Source organism: Spermophilus citellus, assembly GCF_964194105.1.
Source record: "Spermophilus citellus genome assembly, chromosome: 10".
Classification (NCBI taxonomy): Eukaryota; Metazoa; Chordata; class Mammalia; order Rodentia; family Sciuridae; genus Spermophilus; species Spermophilus citellus.
In genome coordinates this window covers 70,570,100-70,593,921 of record NC_138197.1, presented here as the reverse complement: position 1 = coordinate 70,593,921, position 23,822 = coordinate 70,570,100, and the positions used below count along the sequence as shown (strand labels likewise).

The window sequence follows — 23,822 nt, the reverse complement described above, 5'->3', positions numbered from 1 at the left end:
TGCTTCTGATGTAAAGGAATCTCTAATTCGCCATTTGTACAGAGCTTGATTGAAACAATTTGCAATCAGCCACTCCTGCCAAGGGATTGGGTGTTCATTTCTAGATCCTGCTTGAGTGGTGGGGATTTTTTGCTTTGATGATCAACAGGACTGATTTTTGCTCAGAATAGGCAGAAAGAAATCGAAGGCAAGACATACAAACACCCGTGGACATGTTTTTAGGAATGGGCGAATTTATCAATTTGGAAAGACAGCTAAATTATGAATTTGCAGTGTACGATCAGATTACCACATGCACTAAATGTGCCTGGTGCCAAATTGCCTCCAGGGTCCTATCTAGCTTAGTTTTGACTAAAGTTAAACAGGGTGCCAATGAACTCTATTCTGACTTTGTCGCACGGCTTTACCAGACCACGAACCGATCAATTGGAGACCCAAGTGCTTGTGTACTTATTGTTATACAGCTAGCATTTGAAAATGCAAATAAATTTTGTCAAGATGTTCTCAGAACCTATAGAAAAAAAGGAACAGTTTCAGAATTAATTCGCTTGTGTTCTGATATTGACCCAGCTCATTTACAAACTCTTACTCTCGATGCAGCTTTAAAACAAACATTCCAACCACAAAAACTGGTACGCCGATCCCTTGGGTGATGCTTCAATTGTGGAAGAAATGGCCATTTTTCGAGAAATTGTAATGTCTGCCATTATAAACCCAGAGCTCCCCCTGTTTCAAGTAATCGATATTACAGAGTTTGAGACCACGTGGCAGGGGAAGAAAGCGACCAAGATGGCGTCGACCCTCCTGCATTTTAGCCTTCACTTCCACTTAGTAGGGAGTCAAAAAACTTCTGGTTGGCCCCTCCCTGGGCCGAAAAAAAACAGGGGAACAGGAAGAGAGGTCGCACAGCCTAAAGTCATTGCGATGACCATGGGGAGCTGCCATTATTACCAGTGGAGCCTCCCAAGCTGTTCCTTTACAACCATCAATGGTAGTTGATTTGATTCCTGAAAAAGGACCACAGCAAATCCCTACTGGGGTTTTCGGGCCACTCCCTAGAAAAAATATAGGGTTAATTTTGGGACATAACAATTTAAAAGAGGCAATCAAGGTGATACCTGGAGTGTTGGATTCTTGTTTTAAGGGAGAATTAAATGTTACTATAAAATCAAATTATGTCATCCAGCTTTCTCCTAAAAATACAATAGCTCAATTAATTCTTTTACCTTGTAATTCTGATGAATGCTCAGAAAAAAAAAATTTAGCTTCCAAACCACTGGACAGAATGTACTGGTCTCAATTAGTGTGGCAGGAGTGCCCCCTACTGGAACTTAAAATTAATCATAAAAAGTTCAAAGGCGTAGTGGACACAGGAGCAGACAAAAGTCAGTTCTATCATGTCATTTCTGGCCTGAGAATTGGCCCTTACGTATAGCATCAGCTAATTTAGAAGGAATAGGGCAAATCTCTCAGCCTGCTCAGAGCACCCAGTATCTCTGCTGGGAAGACCAAAATAGAAATAGTGGAGTTTTTAAACTATATGTGTTAGAATCTTGCCACAGTCTGGCTGGGCACAATCAGGAGCCACTTGTCAAAAGAAACTAACTTTATTTTTAGAACCACACACGCCAAACAAAACAGCTCCTCAGGAAAAACCCTCAGAGCCCAACTGCCACCACCGGCTTCCCACAAGCCTCTCCCAAAACCACAAGCCTCTCCACCTCCCACAATCCTCCTGCTCTTGAGGCCGATTGGCTGGGTCGCATGGGCAGAGCCAAAAAAAGTTCCCCAATGAGCAGCTCCGTAGTCTGAAAGAGCAGGGAAACAGCCCAATGAGCATCACTGCAGAGGAGCCAATGAACTAAAAGTTGCTGGGGCCGCTGTGAGCCAATCATCAGCTGGCAGTCTGAAAGTTTGCTGGAGCCCCTTTGGCTGTGGCTCTCAACAGAATCATTACTAATAAATCTATGGGGAAGAGATATATTAAGCAAAATGGGATTATTATTAATAACTCCAAATTCTATGAGTTCATTTGAGGAAATTAATCAAGGGTTTCTTCCTGGAGATAATGAGAGAGATCATCAGAATGAGTATCTGCTTACAAACCAGTCTCCTCAACAGAGATCAGTAAATGCTCCAGACCAAAATTTTTACTAGGGGCCCTGAGTGTCTCCCCGATCCAAAAGACAGTAAAAAAAAATCACCTGGCTCACAGAAGAGCCTATATGGATTTCTCAGTGGCCCATCTCACGGGAGAAACTTAAGATAATTCATATGTTAGTTGAGGAACAACTTAAGGCTGGTGATATAGAATCAACGCTTAGTCCTTGGAACACCCCCATTTTTGTTATTAGAAAAAGTCAGGTAATTGGAGGTTGCTACAAGATTGAAGGGCAATAGACCATGCAATTCAGCCTGTGGGATCATTGCAGTCTGGACTTCCTTCTCCTATAGCAATTCCTTTAAATTATAGCTTAATGGTGATAGATCTAAAAGATTGTTTTTTCTCAATAAAGTTGCATCCTGAGGATTGTGAAAAATTTGCTTTCAGTGTCCCAGCATTAATTTTAAAGGACCTGTTAAGAAATATTTCTGGAAGGTTTTGCCTCAAGGGATGCATAATAGTCCAACTTTATGTCAAAAATTTGTGGGTCAAGCGATATCTCCTATAAGAAATAACTTTCCTGATGCACATATTATTCATTTCATGGATGATATATTATTGGCTCATGCTAATCCCAAAGTATTTTCAGAAATTTTTACTCAGTTAGAGGCTTCACTTACAGCAATGGGTTTGTGCATTGCTCCTCAAAAGATACAAAAGATGCCTCCCTTTCAATATTTGGGTCAGATAATTCAAAGATGTATAATCTGTCCTCAAAATCTACAGATAAAAGTTAAGGAGTTACACACCCTTAATGATTTTCAAAAACTATTAGAAGATATCAATTGGCTGAGGCCATCCTTAAAACTAACTACTTCTGATTTAAGTCCTTTATTCCAGATATTACAAGAAGATCCTTCTCCAACTTCTTCTCATCAACTGACAATAAAGGCTAGAACAGCTTTAAAAAAGGTTGAAATTGCAATTAAAAATGCACAATGTACTAGAATTAATCCTCAAGAGCTGGTATATTTATTAATATTTCCAACTGCTCATGCCCCCACAGGAGCTATATGGCAAAGATTGGGAGTTATTGAGTGGATTCATTTAGCCCACTCTCCCCAAAAGACATTAATTCCTTTTCATGACTCTATTGCTTAATTAGTAATAAAAGGTAGAACGAGAGTCTTACAACTAATTGGATCTGAACCTGATATTATAATCATTCCATTTTCTGTTTAACAAAATAATTGGCCTTTTCAAGCTTCTAGTTTATGGCAAATAGCTTTTGCTGATTTTCCTGGTCAGACAGAAAGTCATTACCCTCATGATAAAGTTATTCAATTTGCATCAATAATACCACTTATTTTTCCAAAGATTGTACGTGCCCAGCCAATAGATGGAGCCCTAACGATGTCACTGATGGTTCAAGCTCAGGTAAAGCAGGTTTTTATAGCCATGTTCACACAGAGGTAATATAAAACTCATATACTTCTGTCCAAAGAGCAGAGCTACAAGCTCTCATTTGTGCCTTAAATTACTTTACAAATGAGCCTATTAATATTTATTCTGACAGCTTATATGCAGTCAGAGTTACCAAAACTATTGAAACTTCAATTCAACTTCACAAGAGTTATTTAAATTATTTCATAATCTACAAAAGGTGGTGCAAATGCGAAAATACCCATGTTTCATAGAACATGTACGAGCTCATACTAATCTTCCAGGACCTTTAACTTCAGGTAATGATAAATTGGTAGCTGTTTGTCAACAGATGTCTCCATATGATTATACACAAGCTTCACATTCTTTTTTTTTTATTAGCTACACATGACATTACAATGAAGCTTCACATTCTTTACATCATCAAAATGCTTCTAGTTTACGTAAAAAAATTAATATTACCAGAGAACAAGCTCATCAAATTATAAGTCACTGCCCCAAGTGTTTATACGTACTCCATCTCTGCCATCAGGTGTAAATCCCTGTGGATTAAGACCAAATCAAATATGGCAAATGGATGTAACTCATATTCCTCAATTTGGTAAGCAATGTGATGTACACGTAATAGTTGATACACATTCCAGATTCATTTTTGCCACAGCACGTACAAAGGAAAATACTCAACATGTAATTTCTCATTGCTTAGCAGCCTTTGCTGTGTTAGGATGCCCATTACAGATTAAAACAGATAATGCACCAGTTTATGTAAGCTCTTCTTTTCAACAGTTTTGCCAAGAGTTTTTTAAAGAGAGAGTGAGAGAGAGGGAGAGAATTTTAATATTTATTTTTTAGTATTTGGCGGACACAACATCTTTGTTGTTTGTATGTGGTGCTGAGGATCGAACCCAGGCTGCATGCATGCCAGGCGAGCGCGCTACCGCTTGAGCCACATCCCCAGCCCTTGCCAAGAGTTTTGAATTGACCATAAAACAGGAATTCCTTATAACCCCCAAGGTCAAGCCATTATAGAACAAGCTCATTTATCTATTAAGCTGCAATTACAAAAATTAAAAGGGGGGGATAAGTTTATGACTCCCCAAAATAAACTCAATTATGCCTTGTTTGTTTTAAATTTTTTAAATTGTGATGCAGAAGGTCACACTGCAGCTGAGAGACATATGTCTTCCACAACAACAGGCCCTTTAGGCCGAGTTTTGTGGAAAGACTTACAGACTGGTCAATGGAAAGGCCCAGATCCAGTGATTATATGGGGCAGAGGTCATGCTTGTATTTTTCCAGAAGGTGCTTTCCATCCTATCTGGGTGCCTGAACACGCAATCAGACGTGGAAGAGATAGAGCCAAGATTCAAGCGATTGAAAATCGACCTGGAGAAGCCTTCCCTCAAAAGGAAGAGATATCGAAGAAAAATGAAGATGACCCAACAAGACCCAGCTAAAAAGCTGATCTCATGGGAAGACGTGAAAAAGCTGACAACACATGCTTCATGAATGATTCAACTCTTAGGGAGAAATAAGACCCCATTGATGACGGTAGCTACAGTGATTGCCCTGCTGGGCTGTCAGGTAAAAGGGAGTCGAGCAGACACTTACTGGACCTATTTCCCAGATCCACCCCTGGTACACCCAGCTGTGTGGACTGGAGAATCTATTCCAGTGTTTACTAATGACTTATTCATGATGGGAGGATTTACAGACACTCATATTACTCCCAATCGTGTGACTAGATTTAATTATTCTGGCTACAGTGCCCAATTACCTTTGTGTTGGTCCTACAATAAACATGCTGGCTGTCTCAGAGTATCATTTGAGGAAAATACAGTGATTGGGAGACCTAGACTGATTAATTGTACTATTTATGGAGACATAAAACCTTATACTAGATCAGTGATCAAAATGGGACTTTCCCGTAACAAACCAGTCATTTCTACAAAATTTCCACTATACCTCATAGTATACAATAGTTCTACAATAGAAATTGGCACCTTTCGTAGTTGGATAGATTGTGTAAATACCTTTCCAGTGCAATATCAGGTGTCTAAAGATAGTGGGTATATTTTAGACTGGTCTCCAAAAATTGATAAAAGACAATTATGAAAAACTTCTGCTATGACACCTGCAGGATTTGTTAGCAATATTTTGACCTACAGTGAAAGTGGTATTCAAAAAGATGTTTGGCGGTTAATTGTTGCCTCAGAATTCTTACATTTTACAGACAAGCCTTTACCGAAATTTGTTGGCAAGAGCTGTAAGGAAAGTTCTCGCTATGGCTTACAAGCCTATATCTGAGCCTGTGTCCAATCTCCTTACATTTTAATCTTTGGAAATGTAAAACTTAAATGGATAGATGACAGATATATTGTAACATATAACAAATGTAACCTAACCAGTTGTATTACTAGATATAATAGAGGAAAAGAAGTGCTGGTACTTCATCAGCCCTCTTTTGTTTTATTGCCTGCTAATATTTCAGAGCCATGGTACGCTGATGGTGGTTTTCAAGTCTCACAACAAATTCATACCCAGCTAGCGAGACCTAGATGTGCCATTGGAATTATAATTGTGGCAGTTATAGCCTTGGTTTCTTTAATTGCATCTATAGTCACAGCTTCAGTAACTTTATCTCAAAATATTCACATGCAAAATTTCTTAATAATTTAGCCCAAAATACTTCCAAGGCTCTGCACGATCAAGTAAACATTGATGAAAGGATTGAGACTAAGTTAAATGCCTTAGAGGAGACTGTTATAAATATAGGTAATGATCTTTTGGCTTTAAAGTTTAAAGAAAGGCTTAAATGCCACACAAGTTATAAATATGTGTGTGTTACAGCTGCTAAGTACAAATGCTTTTCTCTGGGATTGAGAGAAGGTTAAAAACCATTTGTTGGGTATTTGGCAAAATAATAATAATAGCTTGGATCTTTTGGAACTCCATCATCATATCCAAGATATTCAAAATAATAGAACTGATTTTTCGGATCTTTCCTCTTTAGCTAATCAAATATTAAAGGAATTAAATGGATATAACCCTGGAAACATTCTTAAACACTTGTCCTGGTACATTATTGCATTGTTCTCTTTCCTGTTAATTCTATTTTGTGTTGTAATTATAGGATGGCGAGTCTTCAGGGTGAGAGTGCAGAGATTCGAGAGAGTAAATCATCACCTGCTTTTTAAAAGAAAAAAGGGGGAATATGTGGGAGGCCATCCTCGCACGTGATTTGAGTTACCTCCCTGGCTGGGTGAGAGGCGCTTAGGCACATCTTGTGTCCAGAGCTTTCCCTACCCTTCAAGGTCTGAGGGCTTGTCTGTGTGGAGGCACGTCTGGCCACTACCCCGAAGACCCAATCGTCACCCCTGACCTTGGGACACTGCCCCCCTTAATCTTCATTGGATGGGATTTTCCCCAGAATTTTTTGTTTCCCAATAAAAGTCCACCCCCTAGCGTGTTCTCTCTCTCTCTCTCTCTCTCTCTCTCTCTCTCTCTCTCTCTCTTTCTCTCTCTCTTTCTGTCTGTCTCTCTCTCTCTCTCTCTCTCTCTCGCTAGCCTCTTCAGTAAACCTCCCTACCATAATAGGTGGCTGGAGGATGGAGCTAGGAGAAGCCATCCTGGAACTGGTTTAAAGGTAATTAAAGTCTCTGTCTCTTTAATTCAAAACTCCCTAGAGATTTCTCACATTCTGAACCTTCATTTATGAAGCCTGTGCTGGCTGCAGGTTAAAGGGATGCAAATAGGAAAAGAAGACATCACATTGCAGGTGGCTCAGCCCCACGTGATCCCAGCCCTGTACTTAACCCTGTTGTGTAGGCCCAGTGGGGCTGCCTAGCTGCACTTCAGGGTAGTAGTATGTGGCAAGCAAGGGCATTGCAGTTACCACCCATGCATCTGAGCATGACAAGCATGTACTCACTAGACTTAGGCAGCTCTATTGAAGAAAACAGTAAAAAAGGAAGAGTACCGTTTTGGGAGTCATGCCTGTTCTGTCTTATGGCTTATGGACATTTGTTATGTGCCTTATATGCATTCCAATCTCTTGTCCCAGTTCCATGTCCTCTTTTCATTAAGAGAATATACAACTTTCATTTTCTCAGTTCACCTGCTTATGGTATGCTGAGCCCCAAGGAGGAAGCTCTGTGACCTGTACATGAGCCAGTCAGCACAGTCCATCCCTGCCATCTTGCTGTAAGGTTAGGCTCAGGAATGGACTCATGACACAGTATTGTCAGTCAGAGCCAATTTAGACTCATTTCAGGACTTAAGGTGGAGTTCTTGTGAACATGGACTTGCTCTTCCCACCTGGCCTTGGGCTCTGAAAGGATGAAGGTGGGAACTCATCTTTGAACTGACTACCTAATGGTGTTTCCAGTTGGCTGAGGGTTCTTTTGCTCAATTCAGATGGAAGTCATGCCCAGACAAAGTGCAGCTTCCTTAGAGTTAACAGCTCTGAACTCTGGGTGCCAGTGGTTCTCGACTCTTAGCAGTTCTCTCAGCCAGTCTTAGCAGCTGGAGCTAGCAAGTCCCCTGTAGCTCTTAGTCATTCTCTGGGACTCTTCAGAAGCCCTCTGGCTGCCAGGTGTTCTCAGACCAGCAGCCCTTGGTGTTAACAACTGGTAATGGACCAGTTCAGTCTGCTCTACTTGAGATATAAATCACAAATGGGCAAAAGAATTAAGTGACCACACAGATTTTCTTAAAAAAAGAAATGAATAGACAAAATAAAACCATCTGAAAGAGGCTGTGTTAGGAACACACGCTGCATCAAAATGGAGAGAAGTAAATGGGAAGGAGCCTTGCCCAGACTGACGCAGTGAGGGTGAGGGGAGTGCTGCTCATATGCATGGGCCCAAACATGTGTACAGTCCCTTGCCTGCTAACCACAGAGTTTTTGCATAGAGATGCCAGTCTGTGCCAGGTGTACTGTTCCCTCCTGTGCTGTGTGCTGGCTGTCACAGGTGGGAAGGTGCTCTTCACAGACTGGAACACCTGAAGCAACTTCAGGGTGGGTGGAGCCATCCAGAGAGGCTGCTAAGTGGAGTCATGTGGAGGTGCTGTAGCCAGAGCAAAAGTCTCTCATGGCCATCATGATGGCTGCTGTGGTTGCCCATGGGATTTCAGAAGCAGTGGAGAGATGCCAGGATCTGACACCATCTCCCTTGACCATTTCAGGGTGCCTGGGACCAATGCTGACATTACATGTGTTGTGGTACCAACTCCATTACCTGTCCTGCCTTCTGCTTGTCCCACTGACCTGGTTCTGCTGTGTGGCTGAATACCAGGGCAGCAGTAGCTATAGTCAGTTTGCCCAGCACTGGGGAGAGGCATAGTGTCTATCAGTTATTAGCTGAACAGCCACAGCTCTAATATCTACTTTTTGTAGCCCCAGGTGGTATTATGGTTTGGATATGAAGTGTCCCCCAAAAGCTCATATGTGAGACTACTTAAAGTTTAGATGTGAAATGAATGAGTTATGAGAATTTTAACCTAATGAGTGCATTAATCCCCTAATAGGAATTAATTGAGTGGTAACTGTAGGCAGGTAAGGTGTGATTGGAAGAGGTGGGTCTGATGTTCTGCCTCACTTTGGGCACACATCAATGGAGTCAGCCATCTTTGGACTGAGACCTCTGAAACCATGAGCAGCAAATAAACTTTTCCTCCTCTAAAATTGTTCTTGTCAGGTCATTTGGTCACCGCATTGAAAAAGGTGGCCAAAACAGAGACTGGTACCAAGAAGTGGGTTCGTTGCAGTGATTACCCTGACCGTGTGGTTCAAAAGTTTTTGTAGCTTTCTGGAGTTTGTGGGAGGAATTTTGAAAACTTTAGAGATGCAAGCTGGAAAAGCGTTAGAATATTCTAAGTGGAGTTTAGTGGGTGATTCTGGTGAGAGTTCAGAAGACCAGAATGTTGATAGGACTGTGGGCAGTAAAGACTGGGCTTTGAGGTTCCAGAAGAGACAGAGGACTATTGGAAATTGGAATAGAAGTCATTTGTGTTATGTTCTAGCTAAGAAGTTGTCCATATTTTGCCTGACCTGAGATTTTCTGTGAGGCTGATTTGAAAGGTCATAGACTAATTAATCTGGCAGAGGAAATTTCAATGCTAAAATTGTTAAGACTATGGGGAATCTTGGAAATGGATGAAGGTATTTTGCATTGTGAGATGGGCATGAGGTTTTGGGAGCTAGGATTGGAATGTTAGGGTTTAGATATGAGTACAACATTTAGGTGGTGGCATGGATATTGCTGGAAGTTTTTAGCCAAGTTTACTCTGAGAATCAGAAGCAGAAAGTAGAGGAGAAAGATTTGAAAAAAACTTGAAGTTTGGCCCGAAGAGTGTAAGTAAAATAAGGACTAAGGAAATTGTGGTTGTTAAAGAGATTATAGCCACTAAAGAAACATTAAATACTTTACCTGGAAACAATAGGAAAAGTGGCTTGAGGCCACCTTGGGAACTGGAAAGACCACAGCCATCTCAGGCTCAGGGTAGTAAAAGTAAAAATTACTTTGAGACACTTCTTGCAGGGAGTGGGGGTAGGAAATTGTTTCATATGCTCAGCCACCCATACACTAAGAGCCTGCTGCAGTCATGGTTTTTGGAAGCTTGACTACTGCTCGACATGGTAGCAGATGTTGGTAGCAAATACTTGGTGGTGGTTCTGCAGGAATGAAGGATGTTGGAGTTAGGGGGTCATAGAAGCTTCCCCAAAATTTCAAAAGAAGGGCTGGGAGGCCAGGCAAAGTAAGGGTCACAGCCCCCATAGGCAGTCCTCAAGAGAGTGATGCATGGAGATGTGAGAAGGAAGCCGAGGGTGTAGTGAAGACCCTTGGCAATACGATATGCCAGGAACATGGGAGATGTCGGGGAAAGCTGCAGGAATTGAATAGAGACAAGTCAAGAGAGATGCCTTGCAGGCTGCAAAGAGCCGGGTCATAGGGGTGGAGCTACACAAACTCTTTGGAGAGAATATCATAATGCCAAGTGCCCCAGATGCTCTACGTGGAGCTACCCAGCTGGATTTTGGTCTTGCTTTGGTCTCATCCCTTCTCTCTATTCCCCTCCTTCTCCATTGTAGAATGGAAATGTTTGTGCCTTTATATAATGGATATATACAACTTGGCTTTTTTGTTTTGTTATGGTTTTTGTTACTGGAGATTGAAGCCAGAGGCACTTAACCTCTGAGCCACATCCCCAGGCTATTTTCATATTTTTATTTTGAGACAGGGTCTCACTAAGTTGCTTAGGGCCTCAATAAGTTGCTGAGACTGGCTTTGAACTTGTGATCCTCCTGCCTCAGCTTCACGAGCCACTGGGATTACAGGCATGTGCCACTGTAGTTGGCTGTAACTTGCTTTTGGTTTTTACAAGAGATCATACTGGATTTGCCTTGGTCCTCAGAGGAGACTTTGGATTTGACTTGAACAATGCTAAAATTGTTAAGACTACGGGGACTCTTGGAAATGGATAGATGTATTTTGTTGAGAGCCACAGCCAAAGGGGCCCCAGCAAACTTCCAGCTGCCCGCAAACTTCCAGCTGCCGGCTGATGATTGGCTCACAGTGGCCCCAGAAACATCTAGCTGATTGGCTCCTCTACGGTGATGCTCATTGGGCTGTTTCCCTGCCCTTTCAGACCAGGGAGCTGCTCATTGGGGGACTTTATTGGCTCCGCCCACGCAACCCAGCCAATCGGCCTCAAGAGCAGGAGGATTGTGGGAGGTGGAGAGGCTGGGGGTTGTGAGAGAGGCTTGTGGGAAGCCGGTGGTGGCAGTTGGGCTCTGAGGGTTTCTCCTGAGGAGCTGTTTTGTTTGGCCTGTGTGGTTCTAAAAATAAAGTTCGTTTCTTTTGACAAGTAGCTCCTGAATTGTGCCCAGCCAGACTGCAGCAGTATTTTGCATTGTGAGATGGGCATGAGGTTTTGGGAGCTAGGAGTGGAATGTTAGGGTTTAAATATGAGGTGTCCCCCAAAGCTCGTGTGAGACAATGCAAGAAAGTTTGGAAGTCAAATAATTGGATTATGAGAATTTTAACTTAATCGGTGCATTAATGCCCTTATAAGGATTAATTGGTAGGTAACTGTAGGCAGTTACGATGTGGCTAGAGGAGGTGGGTCATTGTGGGTGTGCTGTTGGGGTATATATTTTGTCCCTGATGAGAGAGAACTCACTTTGCTTCCTGATTGTCCTGTCCTGAGCTGCTTTCCTCAGCCGCACACTTTTACTATGATGTTCTGCCTCACCTCGGGCATAGAGTTGTCTGTCTGTGGACTGAGACCTCTGAAACCCTGAGATCAAATGAACTATTCCTCCTATAACATTGTTCTTATCAGGTGTTTTGTCATAGTGGGGGAAAAAACTGTCTAAAATAGGTCTGTAAAAAGTAGATAAACAGAAAAATACCCTTTTGAGGGGAGAATAGGCCGTTCTATTCTATTTCAATAGGACAAACAGAGAAAGAATGTAAACATGACCCTAAAGTCCGTTTGGCTCCTGATAGCATTACCTGAGTCCTAAGCTACCTGTGCCTGAGGCTTGCTGCCCCTGTGCTTTTCACTAATTTGAGGCACTAAAGTCCTTTTTGATCTTAAGCCTGTTTGGGTCATGAGTTACATAATTTGAATCAATGGGATCCTAACCAAAACAGGACTTGAAAGACATTGGAGGTTTTTTGTTTTTGCTTTTTTAAAATATATATTTTTTTTAGTTGTGGAGGAACCTTTATTTTTATTTATTTACTTTTATGTGGTACCAAGAATTGAACCCAGTGCCTCACACATGCTACGGAAGTGCTCTACCACTGAGCCACAACTACAGCCCCAACATTAGAAATTTTCTTTGACTTTTTTTTTTCTTTTCTTTTCTTTCTTTCTTTTCTTTTCTTTTCTAACACAGTATTAAATCACTTCCGGAGGCCTTTAGAGAGATTTTAAATATGTATTGTATGGTTTGTAGAAGGGAGCCAAAAGAAAATAAAGTTGCTGCAATGATTGTCACAGCAGATTTTGTGGTTTGGGGAATCAGGGCTTCTAAAACTTGCTAAGTGATATGTGGAATAATATAAGAAATGTTATTTATTTCTCTACCCCTTAATTTTTTTAATCAAAAGTGAGGATGTTATTTGCCATGCTACTTAGAAAAGAGGGATTTAATAAGAAAATGACTAGTACTTGGGTATTATCTGTGACAACATATTATTATATGTGACAACATATCACTAAGTATACCTGGGTCTTTTCATATCTCTCAGTCACTAGACCAACCTAACCAATAGTGAGGTGGGTAGATAAAGGAGGTTCCTACTTTTGGGAGACTGCAGAGGAAGGAGATTCAGGTTGCAGAGCGTTAGGTGAACATCCCACCTCACTTGCACCAGGAATCCTTTTCCTGTTCAAGAGGCAGAACAGTGCATTTCACTAATGGGGTCTTTCTCTGGACATGACCCTTTCAAAGCCCACTCTGATCCTTGCAAGATTGCTATTCCTCAGATCTACTAGCCGTGTTTCTACTTACCCAGCTGTAGAAAGAAAAATCCAGAAGTTTGAGTACTTAGTTTACCACAATGAAGACCTCTTAGAGACATGAAGAAAAATGAAACCAAGTTGTCAAAGAGATCAACTCTCTCTTATTACTATGTTTAAAATGAATGTGAATTTATTGGTTGATTTGGTATTTAAAATAGTACTTTTGCAAAATCATTTCAGAAAACACACATTTGTTAAAATACATACAAACTGTTGCTGAACATCCTATGAAGTCCTCTGACTAACCAGCCTAACACTTGTTTTCAAAGCACCTGTGATCATTTTTATGACTCCTATAGGTGCAGAGAACAAAGAAATCATCTTGGATGGAGTAGATTTTGATCAGAATAATCAAAGAAATATTTGCCTACTTATTTACAGACTCACGGGTTGCTTGATTTTTAGGGGTTCTTATGGAGTCTACTAATTCTGCAAGTTTTCCTATTTGCAGTTTCTTACCTTGCCTGTAATCATCTATTCAGCAAAGTATGTGCTGGATTATAAGGACAATGATCCCCAGAACCCGAACTGCCTCATCTAGTTTTATGTTTATACTAATGTGTGAAGTGTAATCTTTATCTTAAGAAATGAGGACTGGAATGCAGGAAAACAAACTTTGGTGGGACACTGGGATAAAAGACAGAAAGCTGCACAGAACTACATGTGACAGCCTAGTACTTTAACCCCAGAAGGCAAACCAGTGATATTGAGATGAACAAACAGGTTCATCTTTCTTTTACAGAATGTCTGTGCCATTTGTACTTGGATTTTTCAGTTAGCTCATATTTCTTTGTTCAGTTTGTGAATTGCTAATGTCTTTTCACTGTTCCCTGTTGGAAGTCATGTTTTGAAGTGATTAACTGCTTCTTAGCACCAAGCTCTCCAAAAGGAGTGAAATGAAAATATGTGGGTAACAATTTAAAGAAGACAACTGAAAAAATTTCCAATCCCTCAAGAAAGTAAATTTTGGACATAATGGTATTCTTCAATTATGAAAGCTCCCCCCCCCCCCGTTTCCTTTGAAGGGAGAGTTCCAAGTTGTTTTTTGTTTGGGTGGGTTTAATTCTTTGGGCAAACAATAAAAATGGCTAAATAAGATATAATAAAAACTCTTAAGGATGAATTTGACTTTACATAACATTAAGTATCCCTTTTCCCAATTAGTATTTTAAATGAAAAACTGAAGTCTTAAATTGTTCAAGTCATTCAGCTACTGCCACCCCATGCTATTTCACAGCATACCCATAGACATGAGGGCGCAACACTTTGCAGGACAGCGGAGGCTGTATGTGCTGCAGCTTCAGCTTAGAGAAGCTGGCGTGCTCCAGGGCCTTCCAGCTCTCTCTGGTCAGGTTGCATCCGTCAAACACAAGGTACCAAGCAGGCTCCATGACCTGTTGCCAGAAGTAATTCCAGGTTGAATGCTCATCTGCCACATGTTCTATGAAAAAGAAAGCCCCTCCCTGAGAAAGGAAAAAAAAAAACATTTCAAAAATTTTGGTTTTGGGAAAGCAGATTTTTAACATGATTACAGTTTCAGATTTCAATGGCCTCGTTGGCCATCTTCATGAGTAGACATAGATGAATTAAGTAAGACTGTATTTTGAACAGTAGTTTCATCTTCTGTCAAAATTTTGCATAGAGGGGCTAGAGTTGTGGCTCAGTGGTAGTGTGCTCGCCTAGCATGTATGAGGCACTGGGTTTGATTCTCAGCACCACATAAAAATAAAGACAATAAAGTCCATCAACAACTAAAAAATATTTTTAAAAAAGTTTGCATAGAGCTACCAATCTGAAGCATGTGATGTATTTTTCTGGTGTAGAAGCAATGCATGTTGGCTAAAACTTAAAACATGTACTGCATGCCAAGTGCTGCCCTTCATGCTTGCCACATGTTAATTCACTTAATCTTCTCAACAATGCGTTTTGGTAAGTAGTAGTATCATCCCTCTTTTTGTCTATGAGAAAACCGAGTCACAAAAAAAATTTTTTAAAAAGTAACTTGCCCAGAGTAACACAGCTTATAATTTTGAGAACCAGACTTTAAGCCCAGGCAGTCTGGCTTTAGAAGCTGGCAGTATTGCCTCAGCAACATGTTTATTGTAGAGAGCTTAGAAAATACAGAATAGATGCTGGGCTAAGTGGCACAAGTATGTAATCCCAGCTACTGTGGTGATGGAGGCAGGGGGATTGAAAATTTAAAGCCAGACTGGTAGTGAGACCCTGTCTCAAAATAAGATTGATTAGAACAAAAAAGGTATATTTGTCTAGAATGAGTGAGGCCCGTACTGCAAAAAACAAAGAGAAAAGTTTAAGAAAAAATACATCAGCCACTATCACTCAGAGAAAAGTACTGTGAAGATTTTGAGTACAGCTTTTATATATAATTATAATGTATTAGTTAAAATAATAATAAAACTAGATAGGGAATCAGTAGAATAGAGTAATTGGATTATGGGGAGAGGGGAGAAGAGGATAAGGGAAGGTCCTGAGGAATGAGACTGATCAAATTATGTCCTATAAAAATATGGCATCATGAATTCCATTATTATGCATAATTATAATACGTTGATTTTAAAAAGTATAAAAGAAAAGAAAGATTTTGTGTATGTGAATTTGTTCTCTTTTCCTAAAACTAGCCCTATAATGTACATTCTACTTTGCAACCTTTTTTATTTTACTTATATATTTGAACATTATTCTAAAAACTGATTTAAATTATTTTTTAGTTGTAGATGACAATACCTTCATTTTATTTATTTATTTATTTTAATGTGGTGCTGAGGATCGAACCCAGTACCCCGTGCATGCCAGGCGAGCGTGCTACCACTTGAGCTACATCTCCAGCCCCTGTGTGTGCCTTTATTAAACTGTTCGTATAAGTTTTCAGAATGCTCTTTGGAAAAGTTGCATCATATTTATGTTCCAATTAGCAGTGGATGTGTCAATTTCCAATAAATTCTCATCAACCATTTATTTTTTTCTATCTTTGCCAACTTGATGGGCAAGATAGTATTTTTGTCCTCAAAATATGTATTTCTTTAATATTCTTAATTGGCACAAAATTTTATACTAAGTTTATTGGTTATTTGGATTTCTTTTCTAATATGCCCATTGATATATTGTTATTTTTCTCATACAAATGTTAGATTTTCCTTTATGGACTAGTAATAGCTTTTATTAAACTAAAGATTATATAAGCTACAGATCTTTTTCCCAGTTTGTGTTTGCCTTTTAATTACTTTTGTTGTTGTTACTTTTACTTTTATCTTTTTAAACCTTTTTATATTTAAAAACTTTTTAAAATTTATTTATTTTTTATGTGGTGCTGAGGATTGAACCCAGTGCCTCACCTGTGCTAGGCAAGTGCTCTACCACTGAGCCACAACCCCAGCCCACTCTTTTTTTTTTTTTTTTTTTTTTTTTTAGAGAGAGTGAGAGAGGAGAGAGAGAGAGAGAATTTTTAATATTTATTTTTTAGTTCTCGGCGGACACAACATCTTTGTTGGTATGTGGTGCTGAGGATCGAACCCGGGCCGCACGCATGCCAGGCGAGCACGCTACTGCTTGAGCCACATCCCCAGCCCCCAGCCCACTCTTTTTAAACCTTTTAATTCACCTGCAAATTTGTTCTACCAAACCTCTGGGAGCACCATTGGGAATACCATAGATTTCTAGCAGGAGAGGTGGAATCTACACCAATCACTCCCTGGACTGAATAGCCATTTATTAAACTTGTGTAATGTTTCATAAATAGGAAAATGATATGATTAAGGAAAATGTCCATTCATCTGAAAGCATTGCTGAATTCATGGCAATATTTTGTCATCAGGTTTCTTCTTCAACAAGTGGATGCTAAGTGTAGAACACTGCCTGAGATGGAATGAGCAGTACTCTAGGACAGTCTGAGTAGGTCCAGTGTGGGCACCAGCGACACTACTACATATTACCAGAGGGTCTTCAGCCATTTTCTATTTATCTACCTTTATGGGGAGGCAGGAAAAAGGGGGACCACAGTCACCTCTGAAAATTGAGTCAACTCCCACTCCTGTCAGCCTCTTCTTGGCCACCTGAGGTAGAGAGTTTAGAGACTGAATTCAGAGTTCATAGATGAAGTTTCTTCAAATTATATGGGTAAGTATAGGTAAGATCTATGTTCAGGAACAGAAAATTTGGAATTTCCTGATTAAAGCAAAATCATTTCCTTAGGATAGACTGGAGACAGAGGAGGAGAGGCAGGTCAGGAGCGGTCCCATGCCTTCTGGATACATGTTAGCTATTCCTATGTTAGGATGCCTGTGAGACTTCCAGGTGACTGACAGGTTTGGGGTAAGAAGAGAGATCTGGGGTAGATATTTAGATTTGGAAACCATCCATGTATATGTGGTAATTGACAACATTGGGGATACATGAGATAGCCTGGAAGTATATATAAGCAAAATGAGAGTCAAGAGAGGGACCCCAGTGTGTAGGGGACACATAGAGAAAGAACAGCCGGAAAAAGTGGTAGAAATGTTGATGTCAGAGAGGCAGAAAGTCCCAGAGACAAACGCTGTGGTAGAGCAATGAGGAAATTTTTATTCAAAAGTCAGACCTAGCAGCTGTGTAACTTTGGGCAAGTTTCTTAACTTCTGTTTCCTTGTCCCAACAGGAAGATTGTAAATATCTGCTTCAGAGGATTGTTGTGAGGGTTAAATGGGAATGGAACAACACTCCCGGTCTTATCCAGCAGAGAATGAGTGCTTTGTAGGGCACAGGAAGACTACTGAGGTTATGATCCCTCTAAGAGTTAAATGTATTATCAGAGTTATAAAATGAGGATAATAATTACCTGTCTTGTGGGAAATTATTAACAGTGTCAAGAAAAATACCAACTAATGTACCTGTTAGTACCCATGCTTTAGATATAAGAATCCAGCATTTGGTTATAAAAATCAGGTTGCATTTTTTCCCCCCTTGGCAACACTAAGGATCAAACCCAGTGGCCCCTTACCACTGAGCTACATCTTCACCTCTTTTTATTTTTTATTTTGAGATGTGGTCTCTGTAAGTTGCCAAGGCTTGCCTTGAACTTGTGATCCTCCTACCTCAGCCTCCCAAGTGGCTGAGATTATAGATGTGATCCAAGCCCAGCCAAAAACATGTCCTTCTCATTTACTGTTTGATATCGTTCTATTACCAGAGGGTCTTCAGCCGTTTTCTACCTATCTACCTTTGTGGGGAGGAAGGCCAAACACAGGATCATATTATGCCTCTAAAATCTACTGCCAAGCCCTTTCTTCTGGAGGAACTTCCTCTATTAGAAAATAAAAGAGGAGATCACAGAACATCCCTTTCCCCTAGAATACTAAATGGAAATGTTGAGATATTCATACTTTGTGTTCAACTTATTCAAAATAAAACTATTGTAACTCTAAGATTTCATCTCACACCAGTCAGAATGGCAGTTATCAAGAATTCAAATAACAATAAGTGTTGGTGAGGATGTGGGGGAAAAGGCACACTCATTCACTGCTGGTGGGACTGCAAATTGGTGCAACCAACCTGAAAAGCAGTATGGAGATTCTTTAGAAAACTTGGAATGGAACCACCATTTGACCCAGCTATCCCACTTCTATACCAAAGGACTTAAAATCTGCATACATGGTAATGCAGCTACATCAATGTTTATAGCAGCTTCATTTGCAATAGCTAAACTGTGGAAGCAACCTAGATGTCCTTCAATAGATGAATAGATAAAGAAACTGTGGTGTATATATATAATGGAATATTAATCAGCATTAAAAGAGAAAAAATTATAGCATTTGCAGGTAAATAAATGGAGTTGGAGAATATCATGCTAAGCAAAATAAGCCACTCCCAAAAAACCAAAGGCCAAATGTTCTTTCTGATAAGTGGATGCTGATCCATTTTGGGGGGTGGGGCTTGGGAAAAACTGAGGAACTTTTGATAGGATCAAGGGGAGGGAAAGGTAGGGAGGGGGGAATGGGGCAGGAAAGATAGTGGAATGGGATGGACATCATTACCCTAGGTGCATGTGTGACTGCACATATAGTGCAACGCTACATCGTGTACAATCAAAGAAACGAGAAGTTGTCCTGCAATTGTGTACAATGAATCAAAATGCATTCTGCTGTTATACATACCTAATTAAATTAATTAATTAAAAAATACTAATGGTATCATGGGAAAATCACATACAAGTATAAAGAATTTATAATATTAATAAAAGGTATAAAATGAAAAAATTGCCTGGGGCAGTGGTGCATACCTTCAGCCCTAGGTACTTAGGGAGGGCTAAAGCTAGAGGGTCAAGAGTTCAAATCCATCTTGGACACACCAGACCCCATCTTAGAAAGAAGAAAGGGAAGAAGGAAGTTTTTCTTTCCCTGCATCCAATCCCATTCCCAGGAAGTAACTACTACTAATATTTCTTGTCGTTCTTAGTTTCCGCCATGACACGGTGAACCTTTTGCTATACATTCTATGCTTTGATTGCTTTTTCTCATTTAGCATTATTTCTTTTTATATCAGCATAGACCACTCTTCTTGTGTTTTAAAATAGCTGCTCAGTGTTCCTTTTTATTATGTGGCAATTTATTTAAACAGCCACCCTTTGATGAACACTTAGATTATTTACAGTTTGTGCTATTGTAAATACTACTGTAATGAATATCATGGAATATGGATAAGTTTTTTCAAGTTCACAGCGTAGGGTAAATTCCTATTGGATGACAGAGTATACCTCTAAGTTTTGTTATAATTCAATAATCCTTCAGAGGCTCTTCCTGCAGCATGTGTGAGGTAGTCCCCAAACTAAAACCAACGCCACATTGACTACAAAAGTTACTGATGATATAATAGATCAAAATGATTTCTTATTTAGTAAGTTCTTTAACTGAAAGTTTGAGTGTTTTTATCATTGGCTATTTTAACTTACATCTCTGCTCCTGCTCATTGCTCATTTTATCTCTTTTCTACAATTCAAAAAAAAGCTTACTGATATTATTGGTTTGTAATGACTTTTAACATGAGGAATGTTAATCCTCTGTCTTTCATCTTGGCAAATACCTTTTCCAAGTTCCTCTTTGTATTTGAAATTTGTATATAAGACCTTTATTTCTGAACATTCAGATTTATCAATTTTTTTCCTTTCTAGTCTCTCTAATCTAGGATTTAAAGAATTCAAACATGTCTTCTCTAGTAGTTTACTCATTATATTAGAATCCACCTGAAGTTAATAGGGCTGTCCTTGGGGATTAGGATACTACCCCAACTCCTCCTTCTCTCCTCCCCATCACTCACGGGCCTCAGCACTCTGCACACCTCACGGAGCATCTGCTCCTGGTTCTCCACGGAGCACAGCACAGTGGTGCAGACTACCACATCCACAGAACTGTCAGCCACCTGGTGCATGTTCTCCCCAGCAGCCACCAAGAAGCGCTCAAACTGCAGGTGTCTGTTCTCTGGAATGCTCTTAAATAAGAACTTCCCAAAGTTGGGGTTGGGATCAACACAGGTCACTCTGCATCCAGGGGGATAGAACTTGAAGTTGGTCCCAGTGCCAGAGCCCACCTCTAGCAGGGAGAGCTTCCCGGAGGGGCCCGCAAAGTCCTGCAGTTTGCTGAAGAGCTCCTGCTTCTTGCCTGCCATCTGTTCATTGTATGTTGCAGAAAATTTCATCATGTAGTAGGGAAACCATTTTTTGGAAATCTGGTTCCACAAGCCCAGAAATTTCAGCAGGTACAGGGGAAATGACAGGATGAGGACAGCCAGCTGGAGGATAAAGACAGTGAACGCCATCTTAGAAGAGAAACAGCAAGCAACAGTTGAAGGCCTGGCTCCTTTAAAATTATAAAACCAAGGCTGCTGGCAAAAGTCCAGACCAGTCAGCTGCAGAGGAGGAACTGACTGTGCTGGAAAAATTCAGCTCAGTACAAATCGTGGGCAAGAGGCCAGTTTTTGCTGAATTTTTGGCAGAAGTTGATTTGTAGCTGAGTTTTCTTGAAGTGAAATGAGAATGTTCCCAGCTTTTCTGCAGAAGTTGGTTGCGATCCTTTATTCCAAATCCAATCGAATCCTGCTGCCCCTTCTCTGCGAGTCTCCTGCCCGGTGTTCTCTGTGCAGGGTACTTTCACTCCATGCTGGTGCTCCCATGTCCTTTACAAAGGAACAAGTCTGTCAGTGGAGCCTGGCAAGCCAAACAGGAGAATACTGCTATTCCTGTCGGGTGGATGGAGGTGACTGAGGAACAAAGAACCAAGCAACCGGAGAGTGGAAAGAAACACTGATCAGGCACTGACCCAGCCGTCTGTCAACCAGTGGGGTCTCCTGGCCAATCCTGGATCTTAGCCAGCTCCCCCTGCCCCCTCCCCAACTCCAGTAGGGCTAGGGACTCTAAAAACCCCTTTTCCTGTCCCAAACTCTCCTTTCCTGCCCTAAGCCCAATAAAAATTCCAGTCCAGTGGAGCACCCGCGCTTCTCCTTAGACCCTCTTCTTACCCGCTCTGTTGGTCTGAGAGTTCCACCCAAAGTGAAATCTCAATAAAGCCTCCTTCAGCAGCCTTTTAAATCTGCCTCCTTTTGGTTGTGGCTGCCTGACCTTACAATTCCCCCTTCCCCCTCCTTTCCAACTCTAAAGCCCTTTTTTGTTTGTTTGTTGTTTTGGTTTTATTTGTATTGTTTTGTTTATGTTCCTCAGCCTGGCCTCAAACTTACATCCTCCTGCCTCAGCCTTCCAAGTAGCTGGAGATACAGGTATAGACAACCATGCCCAGCTCTGAACCCCCCACACACCTTTTTTATTCCCTGATGCTGGGGAATTGAACCCAGGGCCTTGTGCCAGCAAGGCAAACACTCTACTAATGGAGCTATAACCCTAGCCCTCCAAACCCTATTTTAAAAAGAACCTGAGAAGCCAGGCTTGCCTGGTCATAGTCAACAAGAATTCCCCCTTTTTACTGTGGTGGGCTGAGGCTCTCAGATGTTAATTAACTCGAATGCTAATTTTGAAGGACAAATCTTAGTCTTCAAACTGTGCTTGACTATTGTGTAATTCTACTAATTTAGATAAAAGGAGCCCTCACAATATTCATATTTGGGAGCTTATAGGATTCAAAAAATAGTTGCAAACAACTATTTTCAACAAGAAAGCTTAGACTTTAGGGTGGTTAGGGAACACAAATTTTTAAAGTATATAATGGTATCATTTTTTTAAAACTGGGAGATGGAAGAAGGACTCTTGTTTCATTCTTACACCTTATACGTACTTTACAAATATTGTACCTATTTAATGTTAAAAGATATTTGGAGATGAAATACACACTATTTAATGTGTACAGTTTGAGAAGTTTATATGCCTATGAAACCATCAGTCAAGAAACTTCAATCATGATAAAGAAACATGGGGCCGGGGTTGTGGCTCAGGGGTGGAGCACTCGTCTTGCACACGCAAGGCCCTGAGTTTGATCCTCAGAACCACATAAAAATAAATAAAGTTGAGTGTCCAACTACAACTACAAAAAATAGATATTAAAAAAAAAAGATAAAGAAACATGGGCTAGGGAGATAACTCAGTGGTAGAGCTCTTGCCCAGCATGCTCGAGGCCCTCAATTCTATCCATAATCATAGGGTGGTAGGATTGTTGTAGGGACAGACAAAGCAAGGCACCGAAGATAGCAGGAAACAGTTTTATTTGGCTGCAGCCAGGTTCAGAGGGCACAGCTTTTGCTGTAATCAATCAACCGCTGAACCCCGAGTTCAGGGAGTTTCAGAACTTTATACCCAGCATGAAAGGGGAAGGGTTCAGAAGTTCACAGTCTTCAGTAGTTCATATAAAAGCAGGTTTTTTCTTTCACTGTTCTGGGCAAGTTAGTTAACCTTTCAAGGACAACACCTGAGAAGGGGAGAACTTCTTTTCCCCTTTCTTTCCTCCCCCTGCCAGCTGTTCCCATGGAGCCCAATTAGTAACTTTTCTTATCTTAAAAATATAGACATCTCTGTGAAGCCCAGCTCAAGGCCAGAGGCCTTGTTTGCACATTTCTACAAACTACTATACTGGATACGTTTGTGAAAAACCAGTAAGGGGGTGTCCAGTACCTGGAGTGCTGATTTCTTCCTGGCCAGTAGCCAAGTAAGATAGGGCAACATGAAAATAGGAAGTTTATCTACATTGAACTCTTTGGCAGAAACTCTTTTGCTGACAGTCCCAAAACCAGCCATGGTGAAGATTTCTGGAGAAGCCCAATTAAGACTTTTCTGTGGAGAAAGTGGGTGCCACTTCAGGATGGTAGAAGAAAGGTAAAGGAACATATCTACCCATCACCTGCAAGCTTCCTCTTGTTCCTTTGTGATCCTTCCTTCCTCCCTTCCTCATCACAAGGCAATCATGTCAGTAGAGATTAATTTGCTTTTTCTGGAATGTTATGTAAATTGAATTATATAGTATGTATTTTGGGAAGGTTGATTTTTATCACTCAGTATAATTAATTTAAGCATTATCCTGGTTGCTGTGTGTACCAATGGATTGCCATTTAAAAGAATAAATATAGCTGCCATTTTGTAAAACCTTGGAGCACATTTTCATGATTGCTTGAATCTGCTTTCCCATATTCCAATATATCTGACGGGGAGTTAATATCTGAAATATATAAGAAGTTTCAAAAACTTAATAGCAAAAGTGAAACAAAAAACAATTTAAAATAGGTAGTAGCTCTGAATAGATATTTCTCTAAACAA

At 40.5% G+C, this 23,822-nt stretch overlaps 1 protein-coding gene across 4 annotated transcripts; it reads right to left on the bottom strand.

Annotated features, from left to right (window-relative positions):
* Positions 1 to 13,218: 13,218 nt before the first annotated feature.
* LOC308658519 (thiol S-methyltransferase TMT1A-like) lies at positions 13,219 to 21,497 on the bottom strand. Of its 4 annotated transcripts, none has more exons than XM_081311258.1 (3): positions 20,390 to 21,497; positions 14,327 to 14,547; positions 13,219 to 13,377 (listed from the first exon to the last, which is right to left on the bottom strand). In XM_081311258.1, the coding sequence occupies exons 1-3, from the start codon at positions 20,885 to 20,887 to the stop codon at positions 13,335 to 13,337; spliced, it is 762 nt and encodes a 253-aa protein (XP_081167384.1). In that variant the 5' UTR covers positions 20,888 to 21,497; the 3' UTR covers positions 13,219 to 13,334. The 4 variants fall into 4 exon arrangements, with proteins under 4 accessions (XP_081167384.1, XP_081167385.1, XP_081167386.1 ...); XM_081311259.1 differs by having other exon boundaries at positions 20,411 to 21,493; XM_081311260.1 differs by lacking the exon at positions 13,219 to 13,377 and having other exon boundaries at positions 14,142 to 14,547; positions 20,390 to 21,494.
* Between the last annotated feature and the right edge of the window lie 2,325 nt (positions 21,498 to 23,822).

What these genes read in the sequence shown, in the direction of transcription:
- LOC308658519 (XM_081311258.1), bottom strand. Translation starts at nt 20,887, where the DNA reads ATGGCGTTCACTGTCTTTATCCTCCAGCTGGCTGTCCTCATCCTGTCA. An exon ending in TGTGCAGAGTGCTGAGGCCC is followed by an intron (nt 14,548 to 20,389) that starts GTGAGTGATGGG and finishes TTCCTTTCTCAG; the next exon opens with GGAGGGGCTTTCTTTTTCAT. An exon ending in TTGCGCCCTCATGTCTATGG is followed by an intron (nt 13,378 to 14,326) that starts GTATGCTGTGAA and finishes CTGCACCTATAG; the next exon opens with GAGTCATAAAAATGATCACA.